The sequence below is a fragment of the Lepeophtheirus salmonis genome, chromosome 8, assembly GCF_016086655.4.
Source record: "Lepeophtheirus salmonis chromosome 8, UVic_Lsal_1.4, whole genome shotgun sequence".
Classification (NCBI taxonomy): domain Eukaryota; kingdom Metazoa; phylum Arthropoda; class Copepoda; order Siphonostomatoida; family Caligidae; genus Lepeophtheirus; species Lepeophtheirus salmonis.
The window spans coordinates 10,000,666-10,019,890 of NC_052138.2; the positions used below are offsets into that span (position 1 = coordinate 10,000,666).

Below are 19,225 nucleotides of genomic sequence, written 5' to 3' on the forward strand. Positions count from 1 at the left end.
TATTTCCTTATTTTTTTCCAGAATTTTTTTTTTTTTAAAATTTTTTTTTTCCAAAAAAATTAATTTTCTCTAAATAGCTATGGATTTTTCATGTTTTTTTAAAACAAATTTAACATTTCAAATTAAATTTTATTTAATTTAATTTCAATTGTGTATTTTTACTTTTTTGTAAGTAGCTTTGGATTTTTGTAATTTTTTTCAACAAATTTTATTTTTTGGATTTTTTTTCATAAAAAAAAAATATTGATATATATATATAATACATATAGAAGTAGAATACTGTATACTGTAGAACACCCTGGATTTGTTTCACTCTGAGTACCATCGAGGATCAATATAACATATTGTAGCTTTATATGCAGTAGGTTTTATATCAAATCTTTATCATTATAGATGCTCATATCCAATCTAATGAAACATCATGACAAGCAATTCATCTCTCCTCCCAAACATTCTTCAAATTGACAGGGTGACTTTGTTAATTTTTAGTCGTTAGATAAATGAAATAAGCATAAGTACCACACAATATCTAGCAAGGCAACTTATGAAATTACTCGGATGTCGATCTTCAATTCTATTCTGAGTTCTTATTACTCCACAAGGAATCGTCATAGTTACTCTTCGTCATTCATATGCACACTCACACGGTGTTACTTTAAACCCAGATGTTCTCTTCTCAATAATAAAATAATCCTGGGAGTATCATTGAAATATAAAAAAATCATGTTTAGATTAACTAATTTGAGGATATTGATTCCAAATCTGGCATTGGTTTTTGCCTATCGAATCAGATCTGTATGGATAAGGTTGAGACATATTTTATTTTATGACTTTTTATAATTTGTTAAATCAATGTAATCTTTTTTGCTTTAAGAATGTTGTGCTAAAAATTGTATTTTTGTGCTTTTTGAGTTATACACAGCTCTTTTTCCAACATTCAACTCAAAAATAATCAAAAAATGTCAGTAATAGTAATTGTTTTCGATACATTTATGCTAGATGATATTAAAAAGTACCTTATGAAACTTCCACACTTTTGGCCCCTTACATCCATGATGCCAAACTCCTCGACTAAATCTTTTGGGTGCATGTGGAGAGGAAACCTTTCAGCGTACATCATCCAAACACTGAGTCTCTCAAAGTAACTGTCAGCCAATATTGGGACGCCATGATAGATTGCTACATAAACAGTGGGTGCCAGGTCTTCCGCCATCCGGAAGCCATCGTTGCTGCTAAGTGCGGCTACATTAATGATTAGGAGAGCTCAGACACACATCTATTTAAAGTATTAATTTTGTTGAAATTCTATTGTTAGCTAAGAAATTATATCTTGTCAAAGTTTAAAATTCAAAGTGTACAGATTTCAATGGACAACTTCGTATATGAAGTAAGAAATTATTTGAGATTTTCCCCTTTTTTTGATATATGCTCAAGATTGTTTTAAGTTAACACACCACATATATAACATTTATTTACATCTTTTACTAAAAAAAAAAGGTGAGTATATCAAAAATTATATAATTTAATACATTTAGCAATACAGTTATCAACATTTAGGTATGGCAGTAACAAAATAAATGAAACTTATGTTTTTTATGCCACTTTTTATAAAGAAAAACGCAGAAGGTCGATCTTGTAAAATCAAATCCACAAACATTGAGAAAAATATTATAATTTTAACAGATGAATATTTATGGCACGTACAACCCATAGACACAAAATAAATCATAGTACATAATAAGTGAGGAATTTATACGAAATTGATTCCATCAGGCTTGTGGTTAGTATATAATTGAGTTTGATTAAGAGGTTGATGAGAGCTCAACTCATTTCTTCCTGTTATACGAGAAACAGTTGTCATACTGTTTGGATAGAACTGATTTCCAGTACAGAGCTCCAATTCTTCTTCTTCATCTTGAGGTAATGCTGTGATTGAAACATGGCACATTCGTTTCAAGGAACATTTTTGTTTGGAAATTTTGACAATGGACGACCGGAATGTTTTGCTCATTATTATATAAATGATTGGATTGACACACGCGTGTACAAAGGGAAGGAGGAAAAGAAGGACTCGGATCCAGTATATGCTTGGATAAAACAAATTTTGAGTTTTGCTCTTTATGATGATTTCCATGATGAAGCGAGGACCCCAACAAAGGAAAAATAACACAACCACACAAATGAGCATCTTTATAACCTATTCAATGGTAGAAAATACAATATACAATATAGCACACTTCATGATAGTAATCCCGCTGAAAAAAATTATACTTGAAAGACATCTCCTCATACATAAATTATTCGATGCAAAACAGTTTTGCCGAATAAATTTGGATAGACTCTATTCTATCACAGGGCGTCCGTAAGATTGTACATAAAGATATATTTTTTTTTTGAAAGGGGGGGGGCTTGGTTTTTTGAAAAAAATTTCAAAAATTAATTTTTTTGGAAAAAGTTTTCAAAAATCCACAGATATTTACAAGCATTTTTTTCGGTAAAAAAAGCAAATATAAAGTTTTTTGAAAAAAAAGTTCAAATATTCCATTTTTTGAGAAATTTTTCAAAAATCCATAGCTATTCAGAGAAAATTAATTTTTTTCGAAAATATATTGGAAAATTAAATTAAATTTTCTTTTAAAAAGCAGAAATTGCTTAATTGGGGGGAAGGGGCTCCAGTCCGCCCCTGGGGGATGCTCCTATATCTGGATTTCTCATTTTAAATTATGTAACGGGGACGTCCAGCGAATTTTGTATAAATCCAAACAAAAATTAAAAAAAGATTTGCCGAAAACAAACCAAGAATAAAAATCAATTAATATTTTATTCTTGGATTTATTAATTTCAAAATATAAAAAAAACAACAACATTTTCTTTTTAGGAAATCAAAATTAGTAATTTTACTATACATATTTTTGGTAATTAAGTCAATTTTAAGTCCAGGTATTTGAAAATCAGAAAATAATTCGAAAAACAAAAATCAACAAAATAAAAAATCATTTAATTTAAAGTTGGCTCAAACTTATAAAAATAAACAAAAAATTCACATTCAAAATTCTTCAAAACCAGATTTCATTAGAAAAAACTAATTAAAGATTTGTGATTAGCTTATCATGAATTGCTACTATAGAATATAGAAGTATGATTTTTTCTTTAAAAAGTAAAATTTTATTGACTTGAGGAATAGGTCATTGAATTTCTAAGGTGAAAATGACACGAAAAAGTATAAATGAATTTTGGTGCAATTTAAGTTTCAAGTAAATGCTTTAATCATTATCAAAAGTATGGTGCAAAATCCCTTTATAAAAAATGATAAAATTTATATATAATAAAAATAAAATTATATACGTCGCCCTCAACCTAAAGGAAGATAGAATTATTTATGTCCAAAATTAAACATTTGTTTTCTTTAACAAATTACTGTCCATTTTCTATCTTTTTAGGGACCCTTTGGAAGTACCGCTAATTACACCAAAAATCAAACCAAAACTCATCGTCAGAATCAAAAAAACAAAAATTGACAGATTTGATTTAAAAATCCATTTCAAGACACATTCGAGTCAATAATAGGCTTTGTATTCAAATTTATGGGATGAAGAAAAGGTTCTAAATTATAATTTAAATTATTGAGTATCTTAACTCATACCACAAATTTGAATGCAATGCCTATAATTGACTCGAATGTGTCTATAAAATATTAGGCTCTATGTATAAATAAGGTAAAAAAATAAATAGGGACTTTTTCGATTTCTTAATTTGTGTTGGAGCAGGTTTTTTTGCTGATGCACCACATATTGAGATAACCAAATATAAATTACTATTATATGAATCAAAAATAATTAATAGTGGCACTACTTTCACAGGGAGGGACAGCTGCAAATTTTAACGCCTCTATGATACAGACTTTAATAAAAATACTTTACAAATAATTAGTTTGTGTTGTGTGAATTTTGGATCCTTATTTATATTATTATTTTATTTAGTGCAAAAGGAACACAGACCCGTTGGTATCCTTGTCACTCAGCCACTGATATCTTATACAGGTAAATCTACGTGGAAAATACAAAACTGTTATGCGGCGAAATTGTTTAAAGAGAGATGTCATTTAGCAAAAATTTTGAACCGAATTACCGAGTACCATTTCATTTACCTGTTTCCTCTGAGCTCCAACATCCTCACGTTTTCGATGATTCCCATGGAAGTGTCGAGATCTTTTGTTATCATTACCAATACCTCCATCGTCATGATGTTGATTGATATAAATACTATTCTCGTGGGCCGAGGACCTTTTCCGATTAGCCGTATATGAGTTATGATTTGTCATACTTGCCATACGTTTTGTTGACTTCCAAAGCTCTCTAATGACAAATGAGTAACAGATAAGTATAATGTTGCCAGGAACAATAAACACAACCACGAGCTGATAAATTGAAAAAGCAAATCCCAAGGAATCGTCATAGTCGTTGCAATAAGTAACTTTCACAATTGTGACGTTGTTTGCATAGTAAACATCATACACCGACTGAAAAAAGTGGAATATTTATCAAATTTGCATGGATATATGTACGTACATATACGTGGTAATGTAGTTAATTAGTAAAATAACGATACATATTAAAATTGTAATTAATTTACATAACATTAGCTTCTTAGATAAAAATCTTCATTAGTAATATTACCGGTAATTTATATGACATTTATGGAAGAAATACTATTTAAGTATATATATATATATTAATAAGATTGCATGAAAAGTAATTATACTTACACTTTTGATGATGAGATTCAATATAAAGAATAAAAGTACTCATTTTATTAATTAATATATAAATGGGTTTCTCATTTCCAATGAAATTGTGTTTGAGGAAACCCAGGAAACAAATTTTTAATTTTCGAGATACCGTAAAATATCGAAAATCAATAAATATTCTAAAATTTAAGCATTAATTTTAATATTTAAGAAATAAAAAATACATTTTAAGCCACTATTACATAAAGAAATTCTAAGGGAGAAATGGCAGTTAAAATATTAATGGTTTAAAAAGTTGTAGATGAAATATATCATTAACACACCCTCAATCAAATAATAACTAGGCATAGGAGATACTAGTAAAATGCTAGGAGAATAAAACTGTGCTGTTTTTCTACAAAAATCCCATCCCTAACGATATTAAATATACGAATTTTAAAAATCTTCGAGAGTGTAAATAAAAAAAGTAAAGTATATGATGGCAAGTTTGATTGACGTCATATCTGCTGACAAAGATCATTATAAAGACTTATACGTTTTGAATTTTCTAATTAGGGATAAATAACTAATAGGAGTACTATTTTCTTACAAATTACCAACATATATAGCGATATAATCCTATACATTTTTTTGTTGGCCCGCTTTTTTGGAATTGGTAATCTGAAGAATGAATTTTCTAGGCTTTAAACGTTCTGTTTCATTTTTTTTTTTTGGTTCAACGGAACACCATTCAGTCATTATTTCCGTTCCGTGTTCTGTTCCTGCTCCAATCAAAAGGGAGTACCAATTTCACTGTACGACAGAAATTTTTTTTATCATATATATACATTTGGAAAAATACCTATTAAACTAGGATATTAATAATTTAGGGGGTTAATCTTCTTGCCTTTTAAATAATGTATCTAAGTAAGCATCGCCCCTGGCGTCAAGTACTACAGGGATTGAAAAATAAACTTCTTTTGGTTCCTTTTGTTAATTAATATACTTATAATTAAACAAATTACTCATGAAAGGATATCATTTTTTTTGCAAAAAAGTTAGTTTTAATTTAATTAAAGTTTAAAAAATAATATTTTTAGTTAAATTAAAATTTGAAAGTAAATCTTAGTTGAAATTTAATTTAAATTTAATAATAATGTACATTAGTGTAGGTTTGCCCGGCGTGGCCCGGGAGATAATGAATATTAAAAACTCTTCTTCTTCATATGAAATAAAAACCATTTTTAGAATTATTCTCGCTTATTTTTAAGGAGAATATAAGGTTTTTGAGAAGAAAAAATTTCAAGCACCGACCGTTGAACTTCGCTTAACTTTCATATTTTTGTCGAAAATCCTTTGTTTTACAAAAAATATCCTATGTATTTTTTTATGTTGTTGGGGATCTCATCTCACTAGATACGTCTTGATGTCCATTTCATAATTTATTCTATTTGATAAATAAACGAAGTAATAATTTTACTCTACATATGATCCGTTTCCAAAAGTACGGGAATACAATTTACTGTTGATCCCTTTGTTGCATATATATTTAAACTAGCTAAGGATTCACCAACGTTGGTCAAGCTACGGAGGGAGAGGGAAATCACATTGAAAATAGTCAAATTAATTAAGAAAATAAAAAAAAAATATTCAGAAAATACTTTTATATATTAATAATTAAAATATGAATGTTTTGTTGTTGTCAGAAAAGATCCTGATAATTCTAATCCTCTTGGATTCTTCAAACTATATCAATTTAGTGCCTTAGAATTTGGAGAATATGGACATTCACAGCTGAAAGATCAGCTGATGCAGTAAACATATCTATAAAACTATAGTTTAAAAGAATAATTTTTCAATGTGAAAATCCCTACCTGTGCTGCTATTGGATACCGGAATAAGTATTTTCCATGCAACGATATATCACTTTTTTTGGTTTTCTAAAGATTTATACCAAAATAAGGCCTGGTTACGTATTTTGAGGCGGAAAAAAAACGAAACCAAAGGCTGGCATGTTTTATATTCTCCTCACTTAAAAGAGGAAGATATTTTTTATTCAATAAATAAAAAACGTAGGCATTTAAGGACTGGTAAAATCCCCAGCAAATTTCTTATTCTAAAGAAGCAAAGCCAAGAAAATCACTTTATTCCTTGAAGTTTGATGATCAATCATTGTTTCGCTTAGATAAAGCCTCGATATTCCCCCATATTTTTCTCAAATTAAAGATATTTCACGTGAAAATGACTCAGAACCGGGACGCTGTATACTCCTTGAACACTTCTATGCAAATTCAACAGGTACTGTATGTACATCATATGATGTTATAAAATGTATGAATTGTTTATATAAATTTAATTTGTATACATGTATTATCAACAATGAATTTTATAACATAATGTTAATATTGAAGGCTTTCATCTAGGGGGTTCATTTTAAACTTTTACGTTTATTCATGATTAATTCTCATAATCCCTCTTGATGTATTTTATTATTATGTTAATCTTTATATTCTCGGGTTAAATTTTAATAAAAGCCCAATTGAAAATATATACATATATATTTCTAATAGTTGAAGCAGTTTAAAAAAAGGCCACTCAAACTATTGAATTGAAGCCTGATGTACGTGAGTATTCCTCACAAACTGACGAATTCCACCCTAATTCAGGGGAGTATGTCACGTCGACTGTTCCTTCTTTGTTCCCAATTACACAATTTTTTTTTTTTGCTAGCCTCCTGGGTTTGATAAAAAAAAAGGTTATGTTCTTCAAAATTACTCCTAAGCAGGTATTTTTACTCCCACAGTTACGCATTCTTTGAAGACAACCCAACACATCTGCGAAGATACCAAATAATTAGTAACAGTAAATAATCAACAGATAGCTACTTAACAATCCTCTCAGTATGTAGCTAAACCAAGTTTATGATTAATCATTTTTTTGATTTTTTTGTTGATGTTATTTACATATCACAAATAAAAAGTGTATTATAATAACCTTTATAAATTAAACCCTGTTCAACCCCATGCCAATAAACTAACCTACTCCTCACTTGCCTAGGTTAAAAATCACTTAATCCATGCACCAACTACATAAAAACTTTGAAATTACTTTAACTCCAAATAAATCAGAATCCTGCGTAATATCCCATGCTTCAATAGAATGCTCATAAGTGTTCATTTGAATTGCAGCAATTCAAGACAAATTATCAGGTTAATGCAATCTCCCCTTCATGTGACTACATGATAAGTTATTGAATAGATTTAATTCTCAAAAGTGATCATCCAAGGCGAATTAACTGGTTTATACAATCTTCCTTTCACTTCTTATTTTTAATTGTAGATAGAGCTCGAAGAAAACAAAAACTGTTGCTAGGAAGCAAAAACGGAGGAGGAAGATGGACATGCTGCTTTTTGTATATATAAGATTTTGGCTATCATATTGCCTATCAATGTAGAGCTACATGTTTATTATGTATTATAATATTTCACTATGGAATAAAATACTATATATGATTTAAAAAAAAAAAAAATTCTGTGTTTTGTTTCGTTTTTTTTTTCAAAAAAATTAAGATAGTAAGGACTATCCGGTTTAGATCAAATATACAGTTTTTTTTGATAACTTTTGTCCATTTTGAAGGTAATTTCATAATTTTGTGATTGAAGAAGTCTTCGTTCCTCTTGGTAAAAACATGACCAGCTCATTTTCACAAACCTCTCTTGAGGCCAGTTTTGTACCATCAAGAAAATTTGGCAAAAATTTGAAAAGGTAAGAGTCACTTGGTGCCAGGTCTAGACTATACGGTGGGTGTAATAGAACCTCCTTTTAAAAAGTGTGAAATTGTACATAGCTGTTTTAACGAATGATGGGTCACCTAGCGAAGCAGTTTATTACATTGGACCTCCTTCACTTACCGAAACAAAAAAGGTAGGTACACTCAATGTTCCTAAGGAATGATCTATTGATTATAATAAAGAGTTGCATCACAATGGGGAAAAACAATGAAAACAACATCTCTGACATTGAGGACTGATAAGGACACTGAAGATAATACTCAACCTGAATCAAAACTTGATTCCCAACTCGTCGTTAAAGAGACTGATACTACTAAAAACTTACCAGTAAAAAAGTATTTGCAGGAAGACTTGGATCAAAGAATGATCAAGGAAAATGCAATTGAAACAAACCAAACTGTGGTATTGAGAATGAATGACGGAAAGAACAAAAAAATATGAAGTCTCTTTTCGCTTAGAAAAGCAAAAAAAGAACCAACGTGACATTTCTACTGAAATTATATGAAGATCAAGATCCTTTTCCAATCCCAAAAGACCTGCATCCGAACTGACACAAGCAAAAAATGGCGAAGAACAACCCACATAAACAGTGTAAACAACTATGATTTCCTTTATCTTTGAATGTTAATTCCCTTCAAACCTTGGAGGTAAAATGTCGTCTCTCTACATTGCTAAAGTTCCTGAACTTCCCTGATGCTATCAACCTATGTGATACAAGATGCAACTTGGATAACCACTTGTCATTGCCGCACTGCTTTGTGTCTTACACAGCTTTGAATAAAAACCTTTTAAATCCTAAAAGAGGTGTATCATTGTTGATTAAAACTAAATCTCAAATTCTACTTTAAATGCTCACAAGGAAATCTTGTGAAAGCGCGATGTGAAGCATTTGAAGCTAATTTTGATGTGATTGGGCTATATGGGCCTGATATTGATGATCCAAAGTTTTTCAATACCAAGCTTGCGTCAATATCATCTCACAGAGCGGTTCTTCTGAGAGGAGATTTTAACAACAAGTTAAAATCAACCATTGATTCAAACAATAACACAGCTATTTCCAGGCCTCGATCTACAAAAGCTCTCTCGTCTATTATCCCCTTCTACAAATTTAATGATGCTGGGGAGGCTGCATGAAATTGTTCTCATACATTGTTGTCTGTTGACAAACAAATGAGACCTGCATCTTCAAGGATCAATCTTATCCTTTTCAAGGGATTTGATAAAGATGTACTCGAGCTATAAAAAGTAATAGACACTAGGATACCTGACCACCGATGCCTGATTGTATATCTAAAATCCAATGCAAGAATCCAAACATATAAATCATCTTGGAAACTGAACCCTACCTTAATTGACGATCCTGAGGTTAATAATAGGTTCATTTCATTTGCATTGCTTAAAACATGATATTAAAAGAAACTCAAACAATGAGGTGTCCTTAACGAAGGAATCTGGTGTGTCATCTAGTGATCCTGTTTTTGTATGTAATCAAATTTTATTCTTATTATTCGAAACTCTACAGATGTATTGATTGTGAAAGTTCAACTCTGTGCATAAGATGTAAAATATCCAATGCTGATTTTTGCAAGAAATTGATATGTGAATTGGACAACGAGCGTGTGATCAGTTATGAGGACAACAACCAAATCAAAGCTCATATATCCATTGACGAAATCAAGTCAGCTATCAAGGACACTAAAATGAACAAGACACCTTGTCAATCTGGGCTTATGTTTAAATCTTATATAAGGGTTTCATCTTATTTAGCTCCTATTTTACTATTGCTTTATAAAAAGGTAATGGCTCTAGGATTTTTTCCAGACTTTGCTTCAGAACGCAAAATTGTTTTAATTCCCAAAAAGGGCAAAGATCCAAGCTATCTAAAGAATTTATGTCCTCTTATGATGCAAAATTCCATTTATAAAATTTATTCATATATCCTCGCAAATCACATTAAAAAAGTGTTAAATAAAATGATACATTCTTCACAATATGGTTTTTTAGAGAAAAAAAATTATGGATTATGTTCCTTTTACACTGGAGACTCTTTTAGAATCGGACATCAACACTTTAGTTATGGTCATCGATTTCACTAAGGTTTTTGATACGGTATCGCATCAGCATATAATACGCACTCTCTTAAGAAAAGGATTTGGTGATTACATGATTCGCATGGTTGGTGTTATCTTATCAAAATCACGAACCTTATTTTAGTCCAGAAATAATCTTGAATATTTTAAAACTAGGAGGGGAGTTCGTCAAGGTGATGCTGTGTACTCATTGCATTTTATTATATGTATTGATAAGCTACTTCATAATTTACATAATAAGTCCCTAATTAAAAGTTTTAACTTGAATAAGTTCCAAGTGAAGAGCTTGTGCTACGCCAACGATTTAACAATGGTCTATTTTGGAACAGCTTTTGAAGCTATGAAATCGATTAAGAAGACCTTGGATGTGTTAAGTTTGTTTTCCACAAAAACAGGACTAGCAATACATTCTGAACAAACAGAGTTGATATCACGGCTTAATTGAAAAGCAGTGGCCAGTCTTTAAAATGGCTCAAGAAGTCAGAATTTTTGCCTCTAGGATCGGAACCAGCAGCATGGAAATGAATCTGCATGATATTTATACAAGAATGAAGAAAAAAAAATAACTTATGCTCTTCTCTAAGTTTGAATATGTAGATAAAATCAGCGCCTGGAATATATAAATAATACCAAGTGCAGTGCATCTACTTCGTTTAAGTCCTTTTGAATTGTTAACATTCTTGAAAATATCAAATATGGAACGCACATTTTCGAATTTCACAAGGAAAAAATTTCTCCAAAAATAGAATCTATAACCATTTAGATTATGGAGGCTTAGGCATTTCTCAATTTGTTTGATTTTTTTGGAAATCTCTTAATGGTATCTGGATTTGTAAACTATGGCACATGAACATTTCTGGCAGGAATATCTCAATCATATTTTTATACGGGAAAGAGTGGTTCTTTAGATAACCCCCAGTATGGTCTCTCAAAAATATTATCAATATTGTCAAGATTTTCAGCTAGAATAAAAAGTTTTTATTGATGGATCAAGAAGTATTCTGGAGGAATATGAACTTTCATTGAAATGGGGGATGCCGATGAGGGAAAGTTTAATTAAAATGAACTTAACAACCATATGTTCCGATATCGCACGGGATGTTATATTGTCCTTGATCAATCAAATTGCCTCTAAAAGCTTATCTTCGATCTTCGGCTCTTATGTGAATTTCCAAACACTAATTGTGGCTTTTAGGTTAAGAATTTCATCAGTTTCATAATTCTGCCCTTCCAAAATTATTTAAAAAGACCAAATATATCCCAACAAAGACCAGCAGATTTTATAAATGCTATAAGAATTAAATTCTTAACTTCTCCTGAAAAATGGTTTGAATTTTGTTTACTAACAGGCACACTTGAAAGACAAAGACGAAATATATTTATGCTTTTTCTGCAAAGAGATGTCTGAAACGACAGATCACATCATATGGGAATACGCCCAACTATATTTGACATGGGTATTACACAACTCATTGAAGAGTGATATGGTAAGAAACTAGGTAGGATCGACTATCTGACAACAAGTAAAAACGCTAAAATTGACACCATGATCACCAAGGCACAGTATATTTTATATAACCCAAGGACTATAAAAGACAATAATTTAAATAGAATAATTCCTATTTTAACTTTGTACTCGAGTACTTTAAATTGTATTTAATTGAAATTTTAGTTTAATATCGCTTTTAACTTTCTACCTGATATGTTTTATTATGATATATTCGATGTGATTTCCTTGTTTTTTTTTTCCTTCATATTTTTGAATAATTTTTAATTACATGCAGAATGTATCCTAATAAAGGCCGACAAAAAAAAATGTACATACCAATAAAAAAAACTTCTTAGAATTTTACTATTTTCATTTTTTGTTTTATATGAAGTAGTCGTTTGTTAATTAAAGCATTCATTTTAGAAAAGAACTATCTAAAGCTGGCATGGCCTTGAATGACAAAAAAAATGTTATCATAATAATCTTTTGAGTCTTAGAAACCTACATGAAGTATTTCATCATTCATTCATGGGTGTATGGCTTTGATTTTCGGACGCATTCACACACAAAGATACTTGCATTACATTTATAGTTTTATGTAATATTTTTTTTTGTAGATTTAGCCTTTTTAAATCGAGGTTTAGTGAAATTAATTAACTGTTTAGTTTAAAAGTCATTCTTTTGTTTTTCTTTTGATTTCTTGGATTGATTTTTTCTCGATATTTTATGTTCATTCAAGTATTTGTATCATGATAATAGATATTTACGAATGAAACTGAATGGAACAGTAAAAAATGATAAAAAAATTAAATGGCGTAAATATTCAAATCGTTCAGCTGTTTTACCAAGTAATTCAATGTATTTTTTTTTCTGGGTTTCTAATTAATCAATTTAACTGATGACTGTGTTATAAAAAAGATCTTAACTGAAGGAGGGTTAACAATAAATAGGGACAGACTACACTGTTATGAAAAGTGAGTTTATATTCATTTAATGCTCAAATTGGTATATTTCATTCCATTTAGTAATTGTGTACTAAATAAATAAGACTTTTATAAAGGATGAGTTTATATTCATATAATGTTCAAATTAGCGTATTTTATTTCATTTAGTAACTGTATACTAAATAAATAGGATTTTTATGGAAGGTGAATTTATATTAATTTAATGCTCAAATTTGATTATTTTATTTCATTTAGTAATTGTATACTAAATAAATATTTTTTTTGTCTCATATAAATATGCAAAAATTATGTATTCACCTGATTAAAGGGAATATAAATATTAGTTATAGGGCGATTAATCAGAATCGTGTATTTTTTTCTGGAATCTGAATTAAAATCGGCATCAAAAAAGTAATAATTAATTTATGATTCCGATTCTTATTTATTACTTTTTTAGGTTATGAAAAAAATAGCTCCCTTTAAAATTAAGGAATTTTTACTTTTTACAAGAAAATTTAATATTCGAAATTTAATTAAATTTTCCAAATTTTTTTCCAAAAAATGTAATTTTCTGAGATTAACTATCTTTTTAATTTTTCAAAGAAAAATTTTATATTTAATTTTTTTTCAAAATTTTTATATTAGAAATTTTGTTTGCAACTTTTTTTATTATTGAAAACTGTTGTGGATTTAGGATATTTTTCTCCAAAAAATGAAATTGAGAATGACCATGGTTTTTTGAAATTTAATTTTTTCTGAATAGTTGTAAATATTAGAAAAAAATTCAAATTTCAAATTGTATATTTGAAAATGTTTTCCAAAAACTTAATATTTCAAATGTAATTTTTTAAAGTTTTTTCGAAAAAATAACAAAAAACAAACCTCCTTCCCCTTAAAAATAAAATAATATCCTGTGGACTCCCCTGAGAGTAAAATTGTGTTTTTTTTCTATTATTTAAAGTATTAAATAATCGGCATCTGTTATTTTAATAGAATTACATCGGAAGCGGGGTTGTTTTTTTTGGAATCGTCCCATTACTAATAAATATGTTTGTAGGGTTGTGTCTTTGATTTCGTCACTCAACTTGTATCCTTTTTTTATAAATCAGTTCTAGTGAAGAGAGTCTGAGTTACGGGTGTAATACTGGACTGGACCAAATAAATAAAGATTGAAACAACAGTCTAAAAAATATATATTTATGTAGAATAATATAAAAAACACCTCAAAGACATATATCCCGGTATTTTATACCTACACAAAATCCACCATCAAAAAATACTTCTAGGGAAATCTCGTATCTAATTGTATCAAAATCTTTGTGTGATTCATTGAACGAAAAGTTAAATACATTATATTGAAGATTCCTTGAGATTTTTTTACCGATTTATGCTGTGCAAATTTTGAGGTACAGGGTATATTGGTGGTATAAATAACTTGCACACCCTGTGCAAGTTATCTATGTCGCCAGTTTAGTGCACTCTCTTGGCTAAACACGGAAAGTTAGGTATCTTTATTTATCTTTGTTAGAACACTTGTTTAAAACTGCACCAGTTCAAAAAATTAAATAAATTGAATCCAAGATGGTGCCGCTCTCAACCACTTTGTTTACAAGGATATACATATGAGTAGGTAAATAACCTTCATTCCCCATTAATCTCATATTACATACTTTATATGGGGTAAAACAAAGATACAGAAATGAGGTTATTTTTTGCTTTTTCTTATTTTTTGCACTCCTGTGGGGAATACAAATTCTTAATGATTATTCCCTGTCTCTTAAATTCCAAGGATAAACCTACAAATGAATATTTAATGATAACTTCATTGTCTATGTATTTAATTTGGACAGTTTGAAATATGAGTAAGACTGGTATAAAATTTATGTTTTTTCTTGAAATATAAGATAAATTACTGAGACTTCACAGTATATATTTTATTCAAGAATTTTCCCAGATGCAAAAATTTGTAGATACGTTTCGTGGGATCTTGTCGGAAGGACATTTTCTCAGAAAATCAATTATTTATGAATCAACCCAAGTTAACTATTTATAACTTTAACGTTAAATAAACACACTAAAAGGAAACCATTTTTTTAGTGGGATTTAGTATATATTAAATGTAGTAAAAGTAAATCCATGAGATATAAATTATTTTTTCATTAATCTTAATCTCCTTGGCAATCAAAACACTGCTTACATGACGGTTGACCTAGACAATTTCCATTATTTTATACACATTTTCGACAATTAGCCTTCCAGAGCGTAATGCATCTTTGAAATCAAAATTACCGAAATGGAACGAACAAAACTCAAATTGCGCGTGATTGGCTCTTACAGTAGTAGAACAATATACACTATTCACATTTCAGCCGCCTAGCCTACGTTTTTGTCATGTTAGAGGAAAAACTGTAAAATATGGGGCATTTTCTCTTTACTGGTGTCAATTTTTGACGCACACTCAAACAATACTGAGTCAAGCAATCAAGAAACTGTTTGATATTTTTGTTAGTGGGAATTTTATTTTTCGCCATTAAACACTTATACAACGCAAGATACACATTACTATTGAAAAAAAAAAAAAAAAAAAAAACAGATTCCCTTTTACAACACTTATTATTTAAGTTTGATTTTTTTGAGATTTAAATACTTAAATTTCAATCTATTTTGACAAATTTTAGACGTTTAAAGATAGTTATTGTAGTAATTACAATATATATATGTATTCTTTTAGCAATCTGATATTTTAAATGTCAATACAAAATAATACCATAAAAAAATAAATTACTAATTTATTTTTTACTTCAAAAAATATAGGACATATATAGATTATTTCGGTGAATAAATTATTATAAGCCTATGGGATGGGGTTGAGACTAATTAATGCCATTTAAAAAACTTAAACAATAAGAATTCTAGTTAATTTAGAATCTTGATTAGGTATATCCATGCCCATATTTAATTTGTCTTTGATATGCCCCTTCAAGGACCAAGGATCTATAAGTTTTTCTATATTTGTATAAATTTAATTATAATTCGAGATGCCTACGAGGGATTAGTATGAATAGTTATTTATTAATAGCAATGGAAATTGAAAAAAGCTAATGTAACATCCATGCCAGCTTTAGTTTGTTGTTTAATGACTTAAAAAGCTCTAGTGTTAGTCATCATATTTTGTACAAGTGTTGTGTGAGTCATTATTTATTCGGTCCCGGCCATACTTAGAACTGGTCCTATCAGACCCGTGGACAGGTCTGTACGACCGTTTATACTTAGAACCGTCAGTAATAAAACTCATTAAAAATATTAAATGAAGTTGAGTGATGTCATATAGGACCAAACTTTATAAGTTTTTAGAACTGATATGAAAGAATAAGCTGGATGAGACGGAACTGGAACTTGCGTTAATTAATCTATTTTACAAATTGTTTGACTTTATGGAGTTTACTTTCACTCTTTCTTGAATTAACATCTTTTCAATTTAATTGTATGTTCCTTCACATTTTATTGGTCAAGCAGACTCATTGTAAGAACTTTTGGGTTTATCTTGTTGTGTACTTATTTAAAAATAAAAAAATAAGGCAATAAAACATACCCTAGTGTCAATATACCTTCAAAGTTTTTTTCGAAGTTCGGTCGGATTTTCGAATTGAATTTAACACATTGCACAGACTTAGATTCTATTGATCTTTTGAAAATAGTATATAGAATTGAAGACATCCTTCCAAATCTTAGAATTAGTAAATAAGGATGGATCAGCTACTAAAAGTTTTATTTTATTCTTTTATCAATAATTTATTATAAATGGGCATTTCTTCATTTATCTCATATTTGTACCTATTATATTTTTATAAATCATTCCTATGTTGAAATGTTATTTTTAGCTATTCTATTGAATTCCTTTAGACTTAGATTTTAGGGAAAATTATGTGGAAATTTTAGCTCACCTATTTGTCATTATTATGTAACACTAGAGTAGTGAACTTCCTTTTGTACTACATTCAAATATATTCCAACCCTAATTGAACATTCGTGTGTACTCATAAAAAAGTAGAATAACCTTGATGATTTTTTGCAAAGTTATACCAAAGGGTCTTTTGAAATATGAACACTTACTAAATCAATAATTAATTAATGTTAAGTGGTTGAAATAGATTCATATTTGATATATTAAGCAATTAGTTTAAAAACCCGAGCTCTCTATCTACGTACAAGTCGAGAAAAAGACACTTGCAATTGATCGACGAATTTCCATTTGTCCACTCAAAGCAATCTATCCAAACGTCTATGCCATCAGCAAGTCTGAAATCTAGGAAAAGAACAAAGGATTTGTCAATAAGGTCAAACTGGATCCGAAGAAGTGAACGAAAACAACGAAACGTTTTTCTTAAATTAAAAGAGATATTATGATAAAGAATTTCAAATATATGGATAGAGGTTCATATATAGACTATAGAGTAATTTTTACAAATGAACTGGCGAACTCCGACTTCTACATAGTATATTTTCTTGGTATTTTACAAGCTTAATTGAGCACCTGAACTGTTGCTATTGCATATACAATTTTTGAAAAATAAGATGATTTTGGTCTTATTAGATAGTTGGTTGCCATAATTTTATTCAATATATACTTTAAGATAAGTGAAAATTCAAACTATTTATACATTTGTAGATTTATGGAGCCCATGGAAATAAGAATTAATAGATTACATACAAATGTCACCATTGTTTTGAAAAAAAATAAAGTTTTGTTTTTCTATTATTTTTATAACCAAAGTTGCTCATTTGAAGAACTATATATAATATTTGATAAATATTTTAATTTCAAACGGCTATAAAGTAACTAAAGTTTCAGTAACTCTATTGATTAAATTTCATTTTTTTTAAACAAAAGAAAATGATGATTTTACTACTTAAAAGTGTATAATTATTACTTAAAAAATTAATAATATAGCTCCACATAAAAATGAAACAGTTATTTAAAACCTACAACAAAATATAAACGGAGTGGGGCTCAAAACTTGTATAACTTGAATAAGTTAAAAACGAACGTGATTTTTATAGAATCAAAAAATGACAACTCAAAATGAATCTGTGATATATTGAAATACTATATTTTTATTCAATAGCCCCTCCTTCACTAGCAATATCAATGTCAACACGCTGGCGAACAGATTGACAGCTCTTGAATATAAATACAGTGTACATGACGTACCACGCTGTCATTATGGCAGCTAGTAGTGAATTTGAATGAGAGGTGAGGCGGCCATTTTATTTCTAGACACCCGGAAATAGAAAGTCGAAGGGGTTGAGATCAGAGCTGGACGTGGGCCACATAGAGGCAGGGCAGAAGGCAGTCATATTGTAGCTGAATAATTTTTTAGTTCATCTTGGCTGTATGGGGCTGGCATTGACTTTTTGATGTTAAAGGTAGTCTGGATGAAGATACCAATGGCTTCTGCAGCCTCCTCATAACTGATAGCGATGCTGAGAAGATCACGTACGTGTTACAACGACATTAAGTGACATCAGATAAAACAAAACTTGTTTATTTTTGTGTCAGCTGTCGTTTGATTGAGTAATGACACCTTGTAATTAAAAATGACGTGGATAAAATCGTAATCAAATGCTACGACAAGCCTTGGGTACTAATTTTGTAGGTAATCAGCATATTTACAATGCATTTTATAATAAATATTTATTTACAAATTATTTTAGACTTTCTTAGGGAGTAAAAACGATAGTAAAATAGATATTTTATTTTTTACTTGTGATATAAATTGCAAATTAAAATGAAAACATATATATATCAAATAAAAATAAATAAGTTTCTATCGATTAAGACCTTACAACTGTCCTTGATCTGAAATCTACATACACATTACTTAAAACGTAGAAAACAAAAATTAACATTAATACCGTCAAGAAACAAACACAGTTAAACATTCTCATTTTTGATCAAGGATATCTAATAACCAACTGCTGTTATTAAAGATATTTATGTAGTATTTATAACTTTAATTTAAAATGGTAAAATATATCAAATAACTTACTTTTGTATATAATACCGGTAGAGTAAGAATCAATGAAAGACCCCACACGGCTCCGAGCACACGACGGCTATTAGTCATCGTACAAAGAGATCTTGATCTCATTGGAAATACGATAACAATGAACCTATAAAATAA

At 29.4% G+C, this 19,225-nt stretch overlaps 1 protein-coding gene across 1 annotated transcript in view; it reads right to left on the reverse strand.

The window, feature by feature from the left end:
• Window positions 1-1,438: 1,438 nt before the first annotated feature.
• The window catches only part of LOC121123457 (galanin receptor 2a), a 57,035-nt gene continuing 39,248 nt past the window's right edge, over window positions 1,439-19,225 (reverse strand). Inside the window, exons 5-7 of the mRNA XM_040718580.2 lie at window positions 19,091-19,214; window positions 4,148-4,519; window positions 1,439-2,197 (exon numbers count right to left, since the gene is read on the reverse strand). Of these exons, the coding sequence (XP_040574514.1) occupies window positions 1,751-2,197; window positions 4,148-4,519; window positions 19,091-19,214 (943 nt within the window). The 3' untranslated portion in view covers window positions 1,439-1,750. The remainder of the gene's footprint in view (window positions 2,198-4,147; window positions 4,520-19,090; window positions 19,215-19,225) is intronic.